At 35.7% G+C, this 18,222-nt stretch overlaps 1 protein-coding gene across 1 annotated transcript in view; it reads right to left on the reverse strand.

The window, feature by feature from the left end:
* Positions 1–216: 216 nt before the first annotated feature.
* DCAF17 (DDB1 and CUL4 associated factor 17) overlaps positions 217–18,222 on the reverse strand; it is a 19,773-nt gene continuing 1,767 nt past the window's right edge. Inside the window, exons 3-15 of the mRNA XM_009894641.1 lie at positions 17,020–17,123; positions 15,582–15,672; positions 14,516–14,655; positions 13,656–13,734; positions 13,387–13,476; positions 11,115–11,222; positions 10,484–10,589; positions 6,756–6,898; positions 5,266–5,375; positions 4,757–4,844; positions 3,107–3,190; positions 1,517–1,672; positions 217–770 (exon numbers count right to left, since the gene is read on the reverse strand). Of these exons, the coding sequence (XP_009892943.1) occupies positions 582–770; positions 1,517–1,672; positions 3,107–3,190; positions 4,757–4,844; positions 5,266–5,375; positions 6,756–6,898; positions 10,484–10,589; positions 11,115–11,222; positions 13,387–13,476; positions 13,656–13,734; positions 14,516–14,655; positions 15,582–15,672; positions 17,020–17,123 (1,488 nt within the window). The 3' untranslated portion in view covers positions 217–581. The remainder of the gene's footprint in view (positions 771–1,516; positions 1,673–3,106; positions 3,191–4,756; positions 4,845–5,265; positions 5,376–6,755; positions 6,899–10,483; positions 10,590–11,114; positions 11,223–13,386; positions 13,477–13,655; positions 13,735–14,515; positions 14,656–15,581; positions 15,673–17,019; positions 17,124–18,222) is intronic.

The following is an 18,222-nucleotide window of genomic DNA, read 5'->3' on the forward strand; positions in this document are numbered from 1 at the left end:
CTTGGTTTTATATATATATATATAAACATATATAAACAAAGATACATAAAAAGGCAATAAAAATACATAATTTATTAATACCAGAAAAAAAAAACAGAAAACCTGAGTGATTCTATTTCTTATAAAAAACCAACAGAAGTATTTTGTCTAAGTGGTTTAATGGTAACTCTGCCATTTTCATACTACATATAAAATTTATCCTATGCACAGTTTTACACACTTTGTTTAATTAACAGTCTGTATTAAAGTCACATAGGTAAAACTGCGTAAGACAGACCGCAGTAGATGGTAGATGATCAGTAAGTCCACATCTTTCTTCTTGATGTCCAGTATTTCAATCCAATTGCTGCAGAGAAGCAATAAACGCTGCATCTAGCATTAATGATGAACTGGTAAATACATGAAAAGCCATTATGGACTACAGACAAGTGTAAAACATTACAGAGAAAAAAGAAATAAAACCTCATGTAGTAGTACAAAATGTTAAGATTAAATCTTGCCTGAAAAACAGTAGTTGATTAATTCGTATGTACAAAGTCCTTAAATAACATCCAATTGAAGTCTCTGTAGTTGTCGTTGTGTTAAATATATTCAAAAATTCTCCCTCCTTTTTTACAAAACACGCTTTCTGTTTTTTCATGGCTTGAACATTCATCATCTTTGTCAGCATCACAGACCATTTGGTAAACGTAACAACTGAACCTCCTGTTAGGCTTCTGTTCTATATGTAATACAAGGTCTTTGTCAAAGTAAACTTCATGACTGTAAGTCTGAAATGAGAAAAAAAATATTCTGATTGCTGCCTCTATTTCTGCAGCTTGCTAATACCCGTACCATTTTCCTTGGGGAACAAAAAATATTTAACATTGGTGACCTCCGTGATCAGACAGGAATTTTGTGTGAATACACACAGACTGCTCTTCCACATAAAGGACAGACTTCTAAAACTTTGAGAGTTTCCCACATGCCTATTTTAGGAATCTAAGTGCAATTCAGAGAATCTGATTGAAGATCCTAAGTTGCCTATGCAGTCAATGATAAATTAGGTGCCAAAGTTCTGAGTATTTCAGACCATCTAAGTTGCATGTCCACCTAAACTTGAGCAGCCCATTCCATCTCTCCAAATATATGCACAGTGAGGTCCATGCTTAATTCTATGCACAAGTAGTTCAAGTTAAGATAGTGAGAGCATTTACAAGTTGTAAAGTTAAGCTGCTGCAACTAGACAGAGGGCGAGTATTAAGGTTGATAAATACTTCAGAAATACCTAAGGACAGCCCCTCCCCCTACCAAAAACCCATCAAATCAACCAAAAAAAAATCTTATCTAAAAATATCTGTGATTTGAAATTAAATTAACTACTGTCTGATGGAATTTTTGAGTTACGCTTATTATTTTGTACAAATCTCATCCATAGCACTTGGCGACATTTATCTGCTTCAAATCTGAACAAAAATGGTAGGTAAATGGGTATGGGGAAGTATTAGAGTAAACAAAAGACGGGAATTGTCCTTACCACATCCCAGGACTCCAGTAATGGAATACTCTTCAGTAGAATGCCATGGTCATTACAGTGAAAGTCAAGGTGTGCTTTTCCATCAGCTCCTATTTCAGTGACTGCCACAGCGGATAACAAATCCAATTCATCTTCATAATCCACAATTTTGAATGTCTTAGGAAAAACAAAACCTCAAGTTTCTAAATCAAACATAAATTCACATTCCCCTCTACCTAAACTGCATAGCTATCTTTCTTTCAGGTGAAAGCAGAAGTGGAAAAATTCCAGTACTTAAGTCTTCTGGTCTGAAAAAGAGAACTTTGCCAGCCTGAGAGCCAAACAGGCATCTTTCCCAAGACAAGCTGTCCAATGTACTTCAGCAAAATTCCTTAAGATAGGAAAGAAGTGATGTTCTGAACAATCCTAATGTGCAAGTAGATGTATTTTATATATATCATACAGAAAATAGAAAAAAGTATTTTGAAAGTGACAGAAGAAACACATTTAAACACCACGCCCTCTTGAAGCAGATGTGTTAGAGACAGTATAGCTTCAAACCATAACAGGTTTTGAGAGGATGGGTATATTAGGGTAATTCCATTCACAAGAACACCCGTATGTTCTGTTCAGAGCTTACTCTCACTCCACAGACTATGTTACAGTGAAGAACTGAGACCAAAGGTAAAGGATTGTGAACTGCTTTAATTGCTTCTGTCTCACTGTCATTAACCTGGTAACATACTCTTTAAATTCAAGAGTCTTTCTCTTCCATAATGGAAAAATATCTACTGGAATTACAAATGCAGTGTAACAGTGGTAGAAAAAAATAGTGTGCAGACTCTAATTTTTATTACCTTAAAAAAGTGGATAGAAATGAACTGCAGACCTTAAGGGTTATATTGGACTGTCCCGTATTTTTACCATAGTAAAATTTATTTTCTCAGAAAGAGTAGAAATGACTCCCAGAAACTGATGAATTTTAACTGTTGTGCTTATGTCAATTACAGCTCCAGCTCTAGATAGAGAGCTAAAAAATATTCTTCATAACCTCTTGAAAACTCAACAGCAAGGCATGTGGTGTTTTCACTCTCAAGAAGCAGTTACTTAAATGAAAAGTGCTAAATACCTTATCCTGCAATCTAATCGAAGTAATTGGGAGAGAAAAATATAGTTTAGAGATACTATATCAAAGACTAGAGAAACCTAAAGCAGAGAAAAAAGAAATATGTATCTTTCAGTTCATCAAACGCTTTATATGAAACGTTTAAAGGAGATGTTTGAATGGATAGAAGAGTAATGGTTTGTCACATTAACATCTAATTTCTGTGCGACAGAAGTTGCATCGAGTTATGATGCTATCGTGGGGCATAAGATCAGTTCTTAAAACAAAGAGACTATCCAAAGCACAAATGTCCACCAAGGAGAAAAGACAACAGACAGAGAGTGGAATTAAGTAATTAAGAAGACAAAGCCACAGAAGAGGAATAAAGAACTCAAAGATTAACACAGCTAATGGTTACAGCCACTGCACTTGAAACAATAATGACTTCTGGCTAGCTAAACATCTTAAATAATCCATGAACTGCTTTTATGTACTACATCAGTTACCTCTTGTTCTGGGTCATCATCCAGCAAGTTAAAACGCTTTTTTACCACTCGACCAGAAGCTGTTACAGTAACGGCATCGTTCACCTTTGGAGAAAAAGAAAAAAGGGGCTCTAGACTTCAGAGCATTTTAGTTTCTTCCTATCTATTTGACAATGTACGTATTTTGCTTTCTGACCTTGTTTTAATCTCTTGGATCTTGTTTTACTCATTAGCTATGTGTGGTCCTAGTGCTGCTATCTCTTCTTTGTGAGGGCTCGTGAACTCAGTGGCTTTAGTTGAGGTATTACTGATGTTTACTCATATTCAGAGGTTCTCAGTCCTGTAGAAGTGGCAAAGGTCCTCAGCTACCATAATTTTTAGAACAGAAGTGACTGGAGCCAAGATGCCAGAATGAGAATTAAAGACAGCTAAGTCACCACCTGTTTGTTTCTTAAACTCCTGCTCCCAGAAGATGGGGACAGTAGCAGCTTAAACCTACACTGCTGCTTCCACTGGGCATCATTAAAACCAGAAACATTCAAAACTGGGGTACCAGTGTGTTAATGGAAGTCAAAAGGAAAAGGCACAGCACAGACAGGATTAGAACTCATGTTTCTTTGCTTTAATTGCAACAGAAGTTATGTAAACAAATCCTAAAAAAAAAAAGTATGGCAAGTCATTAAATGACAAAGCTTATCCTTTCTGAATTCAATGGAAATTTTATTCCTGAGTTAGTGTAGATTTCATACACAAACTTTTCTCCTGCAGAAGCTTCAAAATTAGTGTCACTGATTTCCAGGGACTTTACAGTACTCAAACTATAAAAACTTGCTTTTATGCAAGATATAACCTTGTATGCTGAAGCAAAATGACAGTTCCAGGTACTGCCAAAAAATTGTCTTCACAAGTGTGCTCTTTGACCTTTTTGACATTCAGATTGTCTTTGTGATTTTCTGCAACAGAAGATTTCATGAAATAACCAATGTGGTTTAACAGCTCATTTCTACCAAGAGGTTTAGCTTATCCCCTTGCCACTTGCTTCTACCTTTCTGCACTCTTCTGACCCACTGGTGATTCAGTTCTGTTCTGTTCCAGCTCCAGTTCAGCTCACCAAGCAAGCAGAAAGGTACTCACTTAGTCTATTATTTCAGGGCACTGATTTGGCTCACCAAGGGTTAGATGAATGCCAGACCTGTCACAAGGGAGTGACAGATGTGCATAGCCAAGAAAAGAAACAGACTTTTGGAAGCAATATATTGTCTTTCTTTGTTGTCTTATGAAGACTTACTCCTAAGTTACGAGACTGGAAACATTTCTAGCATTTGTATGATCAACTTACCTGAGCACCAGAGATGCACACAATTATCATTTGCTGGCACCTTCTTTTGAAGGAAATCTGTCACCATCTTTTAATTATGTTTTATATCAGTGATACATGGTTACACTGCACACCATAAAGAATACTGAAAACTACAGAAAAGACTGGAGGTTTCAGAAAGCTATCCTACTGTTTTCAATTTTTTTTTCATATGGTATGAAGTCCAATGAAGACACAGAATGTCTTTCAATAAACTTTGAATTAAGCCCATAAAACACAGTGATTACTCACATACGCAAAACCTCTGTGTATTGCTCAAAATCATGCATTGTGATCTCGGACACTAAACTCACACAGTTTTCTCTGTTGGCCACAACTGTAAAATCTTCTACAATCTCCATTTGATCTGTGTTATTTTTAACTTCCTTAAACTTCAAGACTCTACAAAAGAAACAGAAAGTACAAAATAGGTCACATATTCTAATCCACACTTCTATATTTATACACTTCTATTTACCACCTCTATATTTATAATTTCAAAAATCAAGTATATTAAAACATCAGAAATAACTGAAATTTAAATAAATCATCTTTGATTTATGTTTATCGGTGACATTTTAACACAGTGGTCCTTGAGCACTTTTCATATCAGAATCTAGTGTTGCTTGCCAGCACCCACATTCATCACGTAGAAGTCTGAAGATGTTTCTACCAGAACTTCTGATTCTGACAAATTACTAAATTTTACAGTTTCTAGGACTTGATGAGTGTTTTGACCTGCAAATTTTCAAATTACTGAACTTATGCAGTTATGCAACTTCTCCTCTAATGAAAATAAGATTTGAGAAAAAAAGGCTCATACTTTATCAAATTTGGTCCCACGTGGATTATTCTACCTGACATATCTGGATGAAAATATATCCAGTCAGGTTCCAGTGAACAGCATTTCATATCCTGTATGCCATTTTTTGCCTGAATAAGGAAGGGAAAGCTTAGAATATTAGTATTTTGAAAGTCTCACAGATCTAATTAAAGAGGAAATACTGAGCTCCTCTCCACATACCTCTGAAGGTTTTTAAGTATTGCTCCTAATCATGACCAGAACAATGGCAGTGGAACAATAATAATAATAAAAAAAGACTCAGTTCCAATTTTCAAGATATTTCATGGAACAGTTCCAACTCTTAATACGCAATAAGCAATGGCCCTGTACCACAGCTATACATGGTCCTACCTCTCCTGAAACTAAGCAAAATGAAGATTTAGCCTACACTGCAAACAGTTCAACAATTCCAGCAATTTGAGCTTCAAAGATGTGAGATGGGTCAAGACACGAGAAAAGCATTAGCACAAACTTTGACCTGAGCTTCAAACCTCAGGCTCAGCCTCTTTTGTGCAAATATTTGTGGAGTGTGTAAGCCTGGGATAGCTTGTGATTTCAGCTGCAAGCTGGTCAAAATCTTGGGATTTTGGCAGTGGCTTTTTGGTGTTAAATTTAGCTGACTCTGATCATTCAAATTTTCAACTGTATGAACCCACATAGCAAAAACTAAGTGAGAAAGGATTGTACAAATCCCTTTGAATCAAAATTGATCTTCAGCTATGGTTGTGAAAGATCAGTTTTGAAAATAAGGGACAGAAGGGGGATCATTGATTTGATGAGGCTAGTAAAAGAGATGAGGACATTTACAGATGAGAATTTTTTTAGTGAAGAACCCTGAACTAACAGACCTAGAAGCTGCTTGTATTACAAAAGTATCTTCAGGTCAAATCCAGATCCAAAATAAAATCTGAGATGGAGAACTCACCCAGAAGAATATATGATGAGTAGTACATAAACAAAAGTAATTATGAATGCTGTATTAAACTGAGTAATCTTTCTAGGGAGAGAGAGGGATTAAACTGAATAATAAAATCCTAGGGACAGAGAGAGAAATCAGGGATAAACTATAAACATTAAGAAAACTTATTCCGCAATTTCTTAAAACTTAAAATGTTTCTTTAGTCATGCCATTTGGTAGGCTGACTAGTCAGAAGTGCATGAGGATGTTACCCATGCAAGGAATCAGGTAATGACATTCTGCTTGAGTTTTAACTTTTAAGCCGAGAATACCGTGCTGTGTAGCAGACAGTGCTGCAATTATATTGGAATGAAGGAAATATCAGAAGCAGTACTAAGTCAGAAGAAAACACGTTACACTGGATAGCAGATGTGACACTGTGGGGTGATCCCTGTGTGAGCACCACACTGGAAAACAAGGGTATTGTTACCTCGAGCACTACTCAGAAGAAGAGATGAAGACAAACGTGATACACATTCATTTCAGAGAAGCTGCTATCTGAATATATTACCAAAGCATTGTCTTTCAGGGAACAAATATGGAAGACTCCTTTATGTTTTTTCTTGTTAGGTGTGATGATATAATGCCAAGGGTAACCTCCAATTTGAAATGCATTCTCCAGAGAAGATGCTTCAAATAGCAAAGGTGGGGTATCTGCAAATATTGTGTAATGTTAACATCATTAGTAGCAGAACAATCATAATTCCATTGATCCTTACAATTCTAAATTCCAATACAGCTATTAATTCTTCAGAACTTTTGAAGACTGGTAGAAAGATATTGGCTGTGATCTCTTTTCTGGCACCAGCTATGCTGCCTCACCTGCATCCAGGCACACATCTGCAATTCCCTGTGGAAGGTTACTGCCTTCTCAGATTTTCATGCTGAACTGCTCCTCTGATACTTCTGACTTACTTCACTCCAGATGAGCTGGATAAGCAAAGACGTAGCCAACAATTAAAATTAATCCAGCTCATCTGAATGACAGAGGACGTACACATGAGCAAATCAAAGAGCATATCAAAAGGGTCATTATTCTCTTGGGAAAAATAGTGATAAATAGCTGGAAACAGGCTAACAAATAACAGAATTAAATGCAGAAAGATACCTGAATCTGAATATTCCTTCTTCTTTTGCATAATACAACAGAAGAGTGTGGACCACAATGAATACAATCTGTATCTGAGTTCATAAAAATAAATACAAATCTAGGAATTTTTGTAACTAATGGCAAAAGGTAACTAATTTTCCCTTCAGTTCAGTCGGGATAAATTATACAGATGGAATATGTCATTCTTACAAGTCTTCTGTGTACTAAATGCGAAAAACATCTTTGACCGAAATGGACTGCAAGGAGCTTTACAAATTCTAGCAAGTACCTAAATAAAAGCAATTTTTACAGCTGCTATAACTGAATCAATTTTAGACTGAAGATCAGCTCTTTCTAACAGTACAGAAAAGCACTGGGGAAAAAAAAACTGAGAAAATGTGGAGCAAATCTGCAATTACAAGGGGCATTTAAACAGGCAGAATATAAAACCCCAAACTGAATTACTGTGAGGAGAATGAGGTTCTCATCTGAACTTTTGTCTCAAAGGTATCATCCAAATTCTGACTTGTTCTTGTCCTGCTTAGTCTAGATAATTACCCAGATCCTAGCCAATGATGCTAAAATGTCACAAGACAACAGAAATGATGTTTACATACTGCTTCTCTCTCTTTCCTTCATTCACATTTCCACCAACTTAGCCATTTAGATTGAAAGAAATTAGTTCACTGCCCATGGAAATTAAGTATTTTCTAAGCTGGAGAGTAGCTGTCTTCTACTTGTCTTTGGACTGACGCATAGAAAATGGGAGATTCTGTGCAAGATATAGCAAAGTATAGGTTATAAAAACCGAGGCATCTGCTGAAAATGTAGAGAACGTTGAAGATGGAGGCGTAAACAGAGGACCTACTGATACTAAACTCTGCCAGAAAAATAATTAATTGATTAGTCAAGAAAATTTGTTAACATTTTACCCTATTGACTTCTTTTTAAATAAAGCATATATAGCAAGGCCCCTCAAAAATTCTGGTAGATGGACTAAACGATAGATTCAAATTGTGTTTTAAAACTATCTCAATCCTAAGCAGTACAGGGTGCTGATAAAATACGCCTTTCTTTTTACCTTCATTTGGCAAAGATTTGCAAGATTGTAGCCACCTAGACCACTGTGATAGCGTGACTCTGCTCCATCAACTCTCCCTTTCCTGCTACGTGTCGCTTACTCTTGTTGCTCAACACCTCCTGTTCTCATTGTTTCCAAGTCCCTTCCCTAGCATTGCCAGTTTTCAAACTCCAGTTAAGCTTCTTTGTTCATTTCCTTAAAACTCTCTCAAAAGCCTCATCTAAACATAAAGCCATAAAGTTGTTCCTGGCAGCACTAATAAGTATTTGTTCCATGTGTGAAAAAAAAATAAAATCTCAGCGAAGTATCTTCCTCTCTGTTTTTTTTAATGAAATTACTGTATCGTCTAATAATAAATCAAACTGCAGTTTTAAGTTCTGGACCTTTCAGAAAGTGACATAATGAAGCTTTATAGGTACTTTTCCATTTCTTCCACTGTGACCAAAATCAAATTCCTTACCAGTCAATAACTGTAAATGATGTGGTAGGTACATGGTAGCCTATAAGTTTTGATCTCTACACACTTCCTCTTGGGTACGTGAAACCGTACATACACACCCTAAAACCAGCACCATAATAACTACTGTCCCTTCAGACAATTTCTCTAGGGAGGCTAGGACAAAATAAGCAGGAAAATTACACATAGTTTAGTATAGTAAATACAGGCTTAAACTCTGAAACTGTTAAAATCTTGCCCACGGAAGCATTATATTACATTGAGCAGTCAGTGGGCCATCTCAGCCTTAAAAGAAAACAGCTCAAAAACCACAGGAATGCAACTCTGCAAAGAGCAGCCATGGCAAATGTCTGTCATGAGTTCAAAACTTCCTAACCACAAATTCTTGAATATGATTCAAGATCAAAAGTGTTTTCTCCAGTACATTGGTTTTAAATCTCAAAACTGAAAACTACAATGAACTCTACGACATCAGAACAAATCTGGTACAGGCTTCCTATTAAATCCCCCACAGCATGTTATCCACAGGGCCCCTAACATTAAATTGTGCATTTGTAGACTGAGATAGAGAGGAAAATGAGCAGAAATTTCCCTTCGCAGAACCTGAGACATCAATTATAGCAGCCTATCACTTTGGTTTGATAAAACATTGTGATATAACTGAAAGCCTGCATTATGTAAGTCTGTATTTTATCTTTGTGTATTTCCTCAGGTTTATGTAAGTCTGATTTGGTTTGCCTGTTATTATCTGACACTGTTTGCAAACATAAAGATCAAAAGCATTTCTTATGTGGACAGTCACCTGTAAAACCCATTTAATATAGAAACATTCAAAATTAAAGAAATAAAAGTATCCATTATTTGATATTGGTGAAACCTGCTATTTTGTTTTGGAAGTGCCTCAAGTGTGAACTTGTGAGAATGTATTTTTAAATTAAAAAAAAAGTTTCAAAGAAAGTCTCAGGCTTTGGTCAGTCATCAAGATTCTTAGCACCATATTCTAATCTCAAATGCACCAACAGAAATGATTGATTGGTTTCAAAGAAATTAAAGTCATTGCATAAAGCAGAACATTCATAAGTTAATGATTTGAGGCAGAAGAATTGTTTTTAATAGATAATTTTTTCTCTTCTCGGGAATTAATTTTATTGAAACTGGCACATTTCTGACAACTTAGAACTATCAAAATGCAACTTGATCAAATTGCATGCTGTCTCCTTGAATTCCCCCTGCAAGTCAGATGAAACGTTCTCACATCTTTTGCTTACATGCTGTATACTGTTTCTGGGTGTTCCTAACAGCTGTCCTAGCCCTTCCTTTTTCCCAAGAGCAGTTGTCTCTCAGAAATAGGGAAGGGGTTTTCACTTCATGCATTGCTTATGAAGTTTTGCAAATAGCTTAGCTGCTGTACTAGTTTTCTAGGTATGTCCTGTATTATTAAGTCTTGTAATTAGAAGTAAAGCAAAGCACATTTTTACTATAACGTAAACCCAGAAATATAGCTACAGCACAATATGAGTACAGAAATTTTAATGTTTTTTCTTAGTGTGAAATAAGTCATAATTAATCCATAAAAGCCACCAGTCAAGATAATACAAAGATCATAAATACCTGTTATTTTAATGTTACATGGAAGACCAAACGGATACTTTCCTACAACTCCCACTTGTCCATTCCAGTTGAATTCATGTCCCAAATCAAACGGCTGTTCCATGAACTAAAGTAACACAGAACAATTTAACTTTATTGATGTGTATTTACTTGCTGTTTAGCATTACTGCTCTGTTACTCCTGCATTCTTTATCTTGTTAGATACTGCTTGAAGTCTTATTTTTTAATTAACGTTTGGTTTGAAGAATATAAACTCAAAAGTCTCACTGCAGTTCTGTTTTAGATTAAACAATCTTCTATGCCCATCAGTTTGTAGCCTTAACACTCACCTATAACTACAGACTAGGTGTGTAAAGAAGAGCACACCCTGGTCTAGCATTTACAGATTTCCTGTCTATATGTGCTTAAGTGCCTGTGTGACCCTGTATCTCTTATGTTGTGCCACCTGTAACTGGTGTGGGTAGAATTTTCTGATAGTGGATCCATTTGCAGCTTCCAAGCGTAAATAGATTTAGACAAGAACTCTATCCTTTGACACATTCTGCATGTACCTATGTGGCATTACATGAATATTTATGATTTCTTGCCCCAAAATAGCATGGACTGTATGAAAAATTTTGTATTTCATTACCTGTTCACAGATGGCCTGGAAGTTATAGAGCCTGACCAGCCCCATGCTATACATCACAATCAGGATTCCATTAGAAACAGCAACATCTGTCACACTATTACCAAATATCTGGAAAAAAATGAGAAGAAAAATATTCTATTAGGGAAGAAATAATTGAGAGACAATGCAAAATACTGACATTATGTCCTTAATTTTGCAATCACTTTAATTTTTAATTCTGACCAAATCCTACGATCAGTGTTTTAGCTCATGAAGTTTTCTGTAACTCATCTGTTCTGCTGAGTTTCTATATACTTTGCACTGCAGTAACACCTGAGGTTAGATTAGTCATATACTGCAAGCAGATTCATTCTCTAATCAATTCTCAGTGTATCTTCATACCATGTTACCCAGTCATTATAACACATGAATAGATTGCATTACCCAGCATCTCACAGGAATGTTAGCAAAGCTAACAACTCAATCTAAAAGTACTGATTTCACATCTTCTGTTCTTTCTTCATCACCAGGATAAAATACTAGTCTAATCATGGCTCTATGACTGTGTACAGCTGTACTAAAACTACATTATCCAGCTGTCACAGAGTACAAGATCCTCTCTGCATCCAAATTAGACACATACAGGAGAAGCTGATATACCCCTTCTAACAATTATGCAGTAGTCATTTGTGCCACTGCTTAACCCAATCTCCACTGAGAAAAACCCAATAAACTACTTCTTAGTATTTAATGAATAACAACATGTGAGGTTCATAATTTTTTATAAATAGAGATGCTTGGAAATGTAGCTTTTATTTCTTTAATCTGAACCACTATGTGAAAAAGCAATTAAAGCAGGGTTAAAACAGGTTTAAAAACAATTAAAAAAAAAAAAAAGAAACCCAAAAGCTGTAATATTCCTAAATCTTAACAGTATCAATGATCTTGTGATGAGTTTGGTCCTGAAAGATACACTCACTCTTGAGACCTTGTCTTTTATTTAGTCTTATGGCTCTTTCTCAATACATTTGTTAGCTTAGGTCCCTGTGTGTTCCAGACCCAAACTCTAAAATAATCTTCCAACCCTGAAATTTCCTTTCTATCCTTGAGACCTTAGCTAGTCTGAACCATCTTGGTAAAGCAGATGCATTAGGTGCATTCTGCAGTCTTGAACAGTAACCCTAATCCTAACTCTGATCTAACAGTTACATTCCACTGATCTGTATCAGGTTTGGCATTGCGTTCACTGGTTGCTTCCTCTGCTGGGTGTATTCTCAAATCCAAAATTCTGCCCTGACATTACTCCTAGCTGTAACAATTAGTCTGATCGAGTACTCAGTACAGGTCCAACTGAAGCTGTATTCTTTTAGACATTTTCCCTACTTAGGACCATAATAATCTAGCATGCCATTCTTAACTGGATTGAGAATACCATTGGTATTGGTAACAACTGTTTTTTTCCAGTCCTAAATACTAATTTTGAATAGAATAATACACAGTTCCCCTAAATCTTCATGGGCCCAAATGAAAAATGTTTAACCCCACTCCTTCCCTTGCCAGCCTAATCTCAATTACAACCTCAACCCAACCCAGCACCAGCTAAAATCCACTAATAGCTCTTGACCCGAAATGCGATGGTAGCTCACAGAGCTTTGGAGACAGAGTTTGCGTATTTGTACTGTTCCATTTATAAGTTGTATCCAGAGCTCTCTGGATTTAAACTAGACATGTTTTCTCACAAGAACAGTAAAACTTGCCATCTGGCTTGAGGTTTCCTAATACATACACTCGTACTCACAGGTCACAAACTGACCTCAGAAAGGTTGTTTGCTCTTGACTGATAGAGCAAGACACATATTTACATTTTGCCATTCAATATCAACGATAATACAAGTTTGAAACATTTGTAACTGCATATAGAATTCATAGGCTATTATTAGGAGTGGGTCAGAATCACATCTGTCTTTCTTTGAAGAGGTGAAAAAAAGTCTACAAACACTTCAGGATTCCCTAATTGTTATCGTTGCTCTAAGTAAAGGCTAAAGTCCTTCTACATGTCAAAGAGTAACCCAATAGCAGAATGCATCTGTACTTTCTATTCTAGTCATTCAAATTAAGAATCTTCCCCCCAGTGCTCTGATCAGACACAAGGATATTACTGCTAATTTATGTTTCAGGGCACTATGCCTTTATAAGCACCAAGTATGACTTCTAAAATTCTGGGACAATTGCCTAAACCACGCCTCTCATACAACTACAGTAGAGATCATGATTAATAGAGGAATTAACTTACCTTTTTGTTTATTTCTAGCATTCCAACGAACGAAAGAGGCAAAACTTGGAAAACAGCAAGATAGAACAAGACAGACTGTTGGATACCTGCCTGGGAAGGAATAACAATACTGAATATAGTTATTACATGTGAGTCATTTTATTAATGGTAGGACATCTTCATCTTCTACCACAATAACAAAGCATAATGTCTTCATCTCTGTCCTTGTAAATTTTTTTTGATCAATTTTGTAAAAATTAAAGAATGACAGATTTTTTCAACAAACTTACCTGTCGCGCTGCTGCAGGGAGCTTATTCTGAGATGACTTTACAACCATTACCTCTTGAGGAGTATCCCAGCTCAAATACCTATTTGTGACAATAAAACCCTAGCTTAATAATTTAAAAATAATTTAATAATAAATACATTATTTCACATAAAATGTAATCCACTATAACTACGCAGATCCCTGTGTCCAGGCAAACTGTTCAATATCTGGTTCGGGAGAGGTACCCGAGTTGTTTGCTGTTTGCAATAATGCAAAACCCACAGAACTAGGAAAGGATCTTCCATACAAGATTGTGAGAGAAAATCTCAAAGTATGAACATTCACTATTTTAATTTTTCTCCTTCCCTTCACGAATCACCACTTTCTTAGCCTTCAGCCTAAAGGAAATAATTTCTTCTGAGAACTGAAAAAAAGATGCAGTTTACCAGAAGCAGTAACTGCTCTGCTTTTAAAGAGCAAAATGGCTACCCTATGGAGAAGAATGCTTGCAATTCAAAAATGGCTTAAACTTTAAATGTATTTTTCTTATGTTTTATGAAGTTTCTTTTACAGCTTTTAAATGTCCTCTCATGGTATGTTGCTATTGCAATATTAAACTCTGTAAAATTGACACAGAAAAGTCAATAGTAGCTTAGTTTTTGTGGCTTTTGCGGAATTTGATACCAAATTTGAGACTGTAATACTTAAGCTGCTGAAATTCTTCTATAGAAAACAGCACGCAGGAACAGTACTCCAGGTAATATGCTAGACTAACAAACCTGAAGTCAGCCATAGGATAGTACTAAAATAAACATGATTCCCTTCCTCCACTATAGTACTAATGATTGTTAATTATATAAAGCCTATTCAATGTTTAATACCTGAATTTGCAACAGGAACCAGCAAGGTATATTTTTTCCAGAATTTCTCCACTATCAGCAGAGAGACGTAGAAGCCAGTTCTGCACTGTCAAGACTATCAGGGAAGATTTATAGTCTGATGGACTTGGTAGCATTTCCCCCTACATAACAAAAGGTTATCAGAAAAAAGTTTGTACCAGGAGGATACATAACATTTTGGCACAGTAACAAGAAAACAAAAGTTAATACACATTCCTCAAAAACTGACGATGGAAAGCTGCCTGCTAATCGTATCAGGATTTCTAAGCTCATGTCTATGCTAAATAGTCATCTGACCATCACATAAATAATCTGTTGTCACACTTTTTGCAATGCAGTTACCTTTTCTAGAAAAGACACCTTTTAAACCTTCCTCACTTTGCAAAAATGAAGTGTAACTGCTTATTGATCTAATTGACAGCAGTCTTGAAGAGAAAATTGTTTAAGTGTTGCAGAACAAGACATTCAGTGGTAATTGAACAGTAACTGCTTCGAATGGTATTCCCACTGCTTTATTTTTAGGCACCTCAAGGAGGGGGCTAATATTCCTAAGCTCTGGATGAGAGAAAAACTCCTCAAGGAGGAGGGAAGTTATATAATCTATTAGCTAGAATCAGCAGAACAGCTTTTGAGTAGGGTTGCTTTAATGGGTCTGCAGTTTATCTGATTTCTTTTTTATGTCAACAGATCCAGTAAAAATTAAAACTCCCACCTATTACCCTTGCTAATTAAAAAACGAAGAAAAAATTAAACAGAATTTATGTGGTAAGGAATTAGAGTTAGTTGCAAAAGCATAAAGGCACTGTTTTTAAAAACTTTCACAAAAGCTCACAAAAAAGCGTATGAACGTGGTATTGAGAAAATTAGAGAAGTACACCTCTAGACATTTAGTCAAAATAAATAAGCACATGTTGCAAACCTTAAATGACCTAGCTCCATAAAACCACTGAGAAAACAGGACACAGGGAAAGAACACTCTGTTCTAAATATATTTCACCAAATATATTGGTTTTTTGCATAACAATGCTGCATTAAAAGGTAATCTTACCAGCGGGCATTCCAATAATAAGGCATCTTCTATTTTTTCTGACTTAGAACACTTTGGCTTTTGATAAAGTATTCTTGGCTCTTGTGCAATGCTGAAGAAAAATAATTGCTACTCATTAGTCTACTTTATAAACTACTTTCTATCAACAAGTCATTTCATACAGTTTTATAAATCCTGCCTTCTCTTTAGGCAGGTCAGAAATCTAAATATCTTATTTTTACTTTGTAACTATAACCTGAAATTGCTCTCAAAATAAGGCCTAATAAACAATAGTTTAATGTAACATTAAAAGCTAATCTTCTCTGTATTTTGTAGTTTGGTGTCGTGTTTTTTTAATTTGATTTTAAATAACAAAATAGTTAACATTCTTACTTTAGTGATATACATTACAAAGAAAGCATATTCCAGAAACTAAGGATCATCCTGCAACCTTCCCCTCAAGCTCTTCCAGTGTCACCTTTCATAATATAAAGGCGTGTCATCATGTACAGATATTTAAAAAAACCCCAACACCTACTACTAGAATAAATACTTTGCAGTGTGCACATTTTTCGCCTCAGGGAGAGGAAGAGACAAAGATAAACCTGAAAGATGTTAGACAGGTTAACCAAGTACTGGAAAGCAGACACTGTAGGAATAAAACACAGCTAAGTAGATTTAGATCTCTGCTGTAAGTGATAGATTAATTTAATTAACTGTCAGTGGTTTATGCTGACAGAGTAATTTATCTTTTATGTATCATATAACACTGTCTCAAAACTGTTCTGACCACAACTTACTCAGCAACGCAGTTCTCCAAGTCCCTGCTACTTCCCTCACAAGATGGGTGGGCAAGGACAAGGACTGGTGTACGAGGACTTCCCATCCTCTACCCTGCCCTGTGCTGCCTCCTAGGCTGTGCCTCTGCAGCTGATCACGGAACAGGACAGCACATCAGATCAGAGAACTGATCTGCAAAATACATCAATAAAAACCAGCAAGTACTCCACACGCTGTACTTTTACATGAATAATAATTTACTTCTTTAATGCAGAATTTATAGACATAGTACCAAGCTTGTTATATAGGCTGATTTCATGACACACTCTTTAGCGCACTGCTAGTTATCCGATCACAAAGAAGTACCGTTCATTTGGCTTTTTAGTGCAAAATTACAAAATGCTGATAATCTTTCACTCCTGTTAAAGTGCTCTGAAAGCTGAAGTTATACAGCACCAGTAAGACAGACTTTCCTTCACCAAAACCGGTGTCACATTGAGACACAACAGCATCTGAGTGTAATTTAAGAAAGATTTATGCACCTGGCTATTTTTTGTTCATAAGTTAATTCCACTCAATTCACAGAGGCTATTTGGATGAGTAAAGTTAGCAACATGTCTAAAACAGAATAACAGTGTTAAAACTGTAAGCCAGGGTAACTTAATTGTAAATTTATTACCTGCTAATACAGCACTGATAATTGTCTAAGTAAATTCTTCCTCTTTCATATGCAATAGGAGATGCAGAATGAGTTGTCCAAACATTCTTGAATTTAGTACTTTCCTGAAACAGACAGTGGTTGTAACAGTGATGGCTTTTGTAACAAACCTTGCTTTTGGAAAACAATTTATTTGGTTCCTGCAGCTTAATAACTTACTTTAATTGAATCTTTGCTGGTGAATATATAAAGGAAAATCTTATATTTTTTTAAACCAAATTAAAATACCTTTTCAAGGTAAATTTTGTCTTTTTAAAAAAACCAAAATGAAAGATCTTTTTATTAGCTATCATGGGTAATATGGGTAATGAATATCTTGTCATTAACTTGCTTGCATTAATATTAAAACTGGCAAGTAAACTTTAATGGCAATTTTTAAAATCAAGGACAAAACTTGCCAGAGTGTAAATATGCACATAACTGTTTTTTTACATAATTAACTGAATTTACTGAACATCTGACTCCATTCTGCTGTTGGTGTTTTGTGTGAAAGGTAGAAAAATGCATTCACAGTTATTTGCAAAAAGTGCCTGAAATGTTAATGGGATAAACCGCTCACATAAAGTTTCTGGAGTGTGTTAGAGGTCTATACCATTAAGAAAGGTTCTAGTCTTACCAAAAAAATAAGTACTTGGGTAAGTCAGATGTAGTAATTTTTATTTCAATAAACCTTGCATGCCCACTGATTTAGTGGGCACTTCAGCTGACTTCCAATAAATATATTTTCAATATAACACAACTGCCAATTAACCTCCACATATTCACTTTCAGTGCATTTCTATCAACTACTGCATGGGAGCAATAATACGTTTTGATAAAAAAAAAACCCACCACAATTCAATTTGGTCTATAATTCCTTACCTTAATGGTAGGTAAGGTAATTAAATTCCTTAATGACTACCTGAAGACCTCTGCCGAATTGGTGTGAAAACTTGATTCAAATTTAACATTGATGCTCCCTAAACCACTACGAATTTAATATCGGTATTAAATATTAAGCCATCTTAGGGGAAGAAGCGATATAAAATCTCCTAAGAGACTAATTTTAACATGATTATTAGATTTACAAGTTCTTCTGCTGTTTTTCCACAGCACAGTTCTCTCTGTATCTCTAGGTCTGAGCCTCAAGAAATAAATGGAAATACTGCTAAATCCCTTCAGCAG

Source organism: Charadrius vociferus, unplaced genomic scaffold (assembly GCF_000708025.1).
Source record: "Charadrius vociferus isolate BGI_N301 unplaced genomic scaffold, ASM70802v2 scaffold161, whole genome shotgun sequence".
Classification (NCBI taxonomy): Eukaryota; Metazoa; Chordata; class Aves; order Charadriiformes; family Charadriidae; genus Charadrius; species Charadrius vociferus.